The sequence below is a fragment of the Furipterus horrens genome, unplaced genomic scaffold, assembly GCF_987537825.1.
Source record: "Furipterus horrens unplaced genomic scaffold, mFurHor1.1.pri manual_scaffold_5, whole genome shotgun sequence".
NCBI lineage: Eukaryota > Metazoa > Chordata > Mammalia > Chiroptera > Furipteridae > Furipterus > Furipterus horrens.
The window spans coordinates 109305464-109311463 of NW_028327175.1; the positions used below are offsets into that span (position 1 = coordinate 109305464).

Consider the following 6000-nt stretch of genomic DNA (forward strand, 5'->3'; position numbering starts at 1 on the left):
TTGCCTCTTGCTCATCCTGTGACAAATATTCACTTACTCCATGCCAGACCCTGTCCTGGCATCTGACAATTCCCAGGTGAACAGGCCACACAGGTCCCTGTCCCTGTGAAGCTTATGTTCAAATTGGGGGACAGACAAACAAATATATAACCAAATAAGAACATTTCTGATGGCAAACAGACATGCCTGAGGATCCCTGGCCAGCTTCCTGGAGATCTAACTCTTTGGAGATGAGAAGACTATATATGAAAATGTGTTAATTGAGTGGGACAGCAAGACCATGAACAAGTGAAGCTAGAGAAGATAGTAAAACTTCTTGGCTGAAGTCACAAAGGCAATTTTAAGGAAGAACTAGCATTTGGATGGGCAGGAAGAAGAGGGGAGCTCAAGTGGAGGGAAATAAAGGTGCAGACAGGTGGGCATATAAGGTACATATAACAGTGAGTGAGAAAGGACTGTCAGCTGAAATGGCATAAGACATATCCTGGATTGTGGCAAGCCACTACCCTAACTTACCAGAAGACAGCAGCAGTCCCCTCTGTGGAAGCCCACCTCCTGCCTGACCCTCCTCCAATCTATTCTCCAAACTTCGGAAGGACCATGAGTCCTCCGGTTAAAAGCCTTTTCAGCCTAATGTCCAAATTCCTTAACATGATTTACAATGCCCAGCAGGCCCTGGCCTCTGTGACGTTTTCTGCCTCATTGCTCTGCTCTAGGATCCTACACCTCCTCCCACCCCAAGTATTGTGTATATATATACCCCTTACTGAAGGACCTGAGTCTCTCTCCTACCAGCTTCTCAAATGCTATTTCCTCTGCCTGAGTCTCCTCCCTTCAACCCTGCCCTGTCCCACCCCTCACCCCACTGTCTGGTAACAATCACTCATTCTTTAGGTCTCCATTTAAACCGGTGTCTGCCTACCAAAGATGCTCCTGGCTCCCCAGCTTGGGTTAAATGGCCCTCCCCTGTGCTCTCAAACTAGATGGATGGGAACAGAATCTAGAGCACTCTGAAGGCCTGAAGAACTTAGACTTGACATAAGAGATGCCTTGCACTCACTATGTATGATATAGTGAATAGGATATTCTAAGAAAATGAATCTGGCAATATTGTACCCCAAGTTCTAAAAGTATCAGTGCTATCTTAGGCAAAAGTGGAATATACCAAGAGTAGATAAGCATCTGCCTGCTGGCTATACATTCTCCATGTCTTTGGATAATAACCCCTGATTTTCCCTTTCTCTCATTCTCTGTCCACTAGCTTAGGTGGAGCTGATGCCACTGCAGCTCCAAGGAAAGACCAATTAGAGCACTCCATGCCCCCTGCCAGTCACTAGCTCAGGGATAGGCATGAGACCCCAGGCTGGTCTAAGGATACTCAATTCTGGACTTCTGCTGGCAATGCTAAGAACAGAAGTGCTCTTTTTCCCAGGGACTGCTAAGCTAATACGATGTAAGCCTAGAGCCTGCTGAGAATGACACCGATAGAGTAGAAAGCAGGGACAAGAACTGGAAAGAGGCAGACAGTGAGAGCTTCATCTCAACACTGGTCTCAGCCATGCCTTAACCAGGACAGAATGTTCAGTAACAGAAGCTAGTTAGTTCCATTTGGGGCTTAAGACAATTCCATCTGGGTTTCTGTCACTTGCAACTAAGAATCTTGAGCCACACAAAAAGGTGATCAAAATTAAGGCAATGACACAACACAAGAACAAAAAAGTCCCATCAGCTGTGGACTCACACAGTTCCTGGTACAGGTGATATTTCAGTAGCAAGTGCACGACTCCATCAGTAAAGGGTTTTCTTAGTGGTGGCATCTGTGAGTCAATGGTATAGTCTCGCCACAAGTCTGGGCAATAAGTCATCCATGATGTGTAGCAAATAACCTCTTACTATTTCACTCTGCCTCAACTAAATCACAAACTTGATTCAGTAGACAAAAAAAACCACAGGTACTACACAATTTTCCAAAAGTAAAACCCTGTCTACAAGAAAATTCCTTTCCAGTATGAAAACTGGGTATGTTATGAAGAATAACATGGTACAAAAAAGGGTTTCCAGCTCTCTGGGCTATCCTCTCAATTTTTCTGTAAATCTCAAAGTGTTCTTAAATAAAAGCCCATAAAAGGTGGGGTGAGGGGAGGGTTCCCAGATGCTTTGTGTGCCCCACGACCCCACACTTGATCAATTCTAAATTCTTTAAAGTATCTTAATCTCTTCTTTCCACCCACACTGTGCCCTACATCAGGGCAAGAGTGTATTAGGAACTGTCACTTGTCACTGGTAGTGAAGCCAGTTTTAGCACTGAAAGTCCCATGTCCTGGGAAACCCCTCAGTCCCAGGCATACCAGAATGATTGGTCACCCTTTGTGTCAGATGAAGCCCAAGCCTCATTCTACCTCCAGCCTTGTATCCCATATCTACCAGCCCCTTGTGGATACTTCACAAACCCCAGGGTTCCCCTCCCACATCCTGCTGCCCCACACAGTGACTCCTGATCATCCTTGAAGATTCCGCTCTGGTGTAGCCTCCTCCAGAAAGCTTCCAAGAAGGTTCCCACACAACCCTGGGCCTACAGTGATCCTAGTGCTTCTCATGCTGCACAGTCACTGGCTCTAAGGCGGTCTCTCCCATCAGCCTGCAAACTCCCTCAGGGAATGAGCTATTCTGTATCCCAAACCCAAGATGTTTACTATCAGAGCCAAATGAAGAGCATCACCATCATTGGGGTGGGTACTAGCACTCTTTTCCAAGTTTTAGGATCTTCTAAGGCCCTCACCAGTAAGCAAATCACCAGGTTATTCAGGCAGACTGTAATATGGATTAAGCTGATTGCCTGATCCAGGGCAGGCAGCTCAGGTTTCCAAAAAGCACCAGATCGATGACCATGCAGCCTAAACAATGTACCTGGGCAGTTCCCAAGATACTTCATAGGAACCTGAGACCCTTCACCATTCCCTGGTTGGCAGGAGGATGAAGATGCCCCCCTGGGAAGTGAGACTCAACCAAGTTGAAAATCTTCCCAAATTAACTTATAAGGAGGTTTTATTCAAAAAGACAGTGTAATGAGTGCAAGCCCTAAAGTTAAATCCTGGCTTTGACACTTTTCAGCTGTTGTCATCTTGGGGCAAGTGACTTAACCTCTTTGAACCTTAGTTTCCACTTCTATAAAATGGAAATAGTTCTTACAACTCACAGACTAATGAGGGCTAGAGGAAATAACACACAAGAAGTCCTTAGCAAATACCCAGCACAGAAAATGCACTTAATAAATATTAAAGTAATTTAAAAAGTCCAGAGGCAGTTAGGTGAGAGCCTGCAGGTAACTGGGTGCTGGCAGGATGCCCCGCCATCCTCCCCTTCTCAGCCACATCCACCCACTCTCTACATTCCTGAAATCCTTAAGCCTCTCTTTCCTGTCCAGCTGCCCTCCCATTTAAGAATCTTGCTTCCCTACATACTCCGCTTCTTGTCCTACTCCTCTTTCCTCCCATGTCTTCTTTCACTACCACCCCCTAAAACCATTCCTCACAACACAATGAGCCCTCCTGCCTCCCACTCTCTGTGACCCACAAACATTTATTAAATGCATGCTCCGTGCTAGAAAGGACAAAGCTGAGAATCCACAGCACCCCACCCCTGGCCAAATGAGAAGCCCCCATCTAATTTACTTCCCATCGATCCTTTCCATGGGTCTCTGTCTTCCTCCTACTGTCTCCCCCTCCCCTCCCCATCCCTCTTTCTTCCCATCAGAAATCTTGGGAGCTCCCTCTGTAAACCAGCCTATTTCTTACCACTAAAGATTTGCCTACTCCCCCAACCAACTCCTTCCCTCCACTATATTTTCCGCCCTGAAGTTATTTTCTCCTCAAAGGTCTCTATTTTCCATCACCACCACGATCCCTGCCAAAAATCCTAGGCTCAGCCTTCACGCTCTGTATTTTTCCCAAGTTCACTAATTTTTTTTTTTCATTCTTTAGGTATCCATTGAGCTCCTACTGTGTGCCAGGCACAGCACTAGATTCTGAGCTACAACTGTGAGCAAAACAAGCATTCTCTTTCCTCCTAGAAGTGTGAGTTTAGTAGCAGACAGAAAAGTAAACACACACACACACACACACACACACACACGATAGATGCTGCTAGTGGAGATCCACTGAATGAAATAGAGAGAAAAATGGAAAGGAACTGGGGTGGGGTAAGCACTTTAGGTAGTGTGGTCTGGAAAGACCTGGCCTGGCTGATAAACCCAGCTACCACTATTGGTCACCTACTATGTAACAGACACTGGATCAATCTCTTACCATGCATGACATTACTGAATCCTTGCACAATGTTCACAGTACACATTCGCAGATGGGGAACCAGAGGCTCAAGGAGGTTAAGTAATTTGTCCAAGGTCACACAGCCATTAAGTGGTGAAATCAGGATTTGAGTGTACATCTAACTGGTGCACTCCTGCTTCCCAGGGCCCCTTTGCAACCTGTCCTCCCCTAGAGCTCTACTTCTGATAGTCCCTGCTTAGGCCCCACCCCCGGAAACAGTGCTCTTTTCATTACTGCTCTTTATTGAGCACCTTTATGTGCTTCCAGCTTTTTGTGCATTCTCTTACCCAACCCTCAAGACAATCTTGGGAAGCAGGTGCTGTCACAATATCCGTTTTACAACTGAGGAAACTAAGGTCTAAATTCTCACACTTAGTTCGAACCCAGATCTGTTTGACTCCAGGATCCATACCTCTGACCTCGAAGCTGTCCAGCTTAAGAAGCACCACTCCGGGAAGCTTGGTGGCCAAGATCTGCCCTCAGCAAGAACAAAGTCTGCGTCTGTAAATTGAAATCTCATCCCTTACTCTACAGATGGGGATACTGAGACTCTGAGAAGCTAAGCGACTTGCCCAAGGTCACACAGCGAGGTGCCACGGGGTCAGAGTTCCAACCCAGGCGCCCTGACTCCAGAGTTCTCACTCTTAACCACCATTCAGCCCTTTCCGAGCGCCTCTCTCCGCCCTCCACCTCCGCTCTCACACCTCCCAGGGACCCTGTCCCGGGGCTATGCACGCCCATCCCGGTATCCAGCCCCAAGGCCTCCCACCACCTCCAACACACACTCACTTGAGGTGGTCCAAGGAGTGGATGTTGCGGGAAGACTTGCCATGGCCCCCGCCCACCCAGCTCCGCGAGCGGCCAAACATGTCGACGGCTCCGGCCCCGTCGCACGCCTCACGGTCTCATGGCCCAGCGGCCCAGCGAACGGGAACCCGCGGCGGAAACACAATCCGCGGAGGTGGTGAAGGGTCCGCGAACCACCTTCTTCCTCGGCCCACAGCCCCGCACTGACATTCAGCCGGAACCGCCGTTCGATCGTCGTGCTTTACGGCCGCCGCCACGAGGAACGCTGGGAAATGTAGTTCCCTGGAGAGGCCCCACTAGCCAATCCTACGAACCAACTGCAAGGCTCGGCGTGCATCCCACAGCTGCGGGCCGCGGCCCTCGAGAAGAGGCGGAGCCAAAGGAGGAGAGTGCGTAGTACACGCCGGGTGGGCGGGAACGGGAGATCTCTTTGCAGAACTCTAAGAAGGAAATCAGGGAAGTAGGGTGAATAAAAGTAATAGCAACATTAACAATTATTAGCTTTATGATATGAATAAGAATAGCTATTGCATAGTGTATACCATGCGCCACCATCCTAAGCGCTTACATATATATATAGTTATTTAATTCTTACAATCCTATGAGGTGGGTACTATTATTAACTGAACCACAGAGGGTTGACTTGCCCAACGTCATGCAGCTAGTAAGTGACAGAAGTAGGATCAGACCCAGGCACCCTTATTTTGGCCCCCCAATAAACTAAACTATCAAATCGGTAATGGCTTTCTTTGTACTCAGTGCCTTTTTCTTTTTCTACTTCAATTAATATATGTATAGAAAGGTTCTCAAGCAACAGTGTACCAAAACTGAACATCCTGTACTTTCAGAGGATATCTCTGATCTTCAC

At 47.5% G+C, this 6000-nt stretch overlaps 1 protein-coding gene across 1 annotated transcript in view; it reads right to left on the reverse strand.

The window, feature by feature from the left end:
• Positions 1–5332, reverse strand: part of CLEC16A (C-type lectin domain containing 16A) — a 217300-nt gene extending 211968 nt beyond the window's left edge. Inside the window, exon 1 of the mRNA XM_090277013.1 lies at positions 5115–5332. Coding sequence (XP_090133139.1) covers positions 5115–5194 — 80 coding nt within the window. The 5' untranslated portion in view covers positions 5195–5332. The remainder of the gene's footprint in view (positions 1–5114) is intronic.
• Positions 5333–6000: the final 668 nt, after the last annotated feature.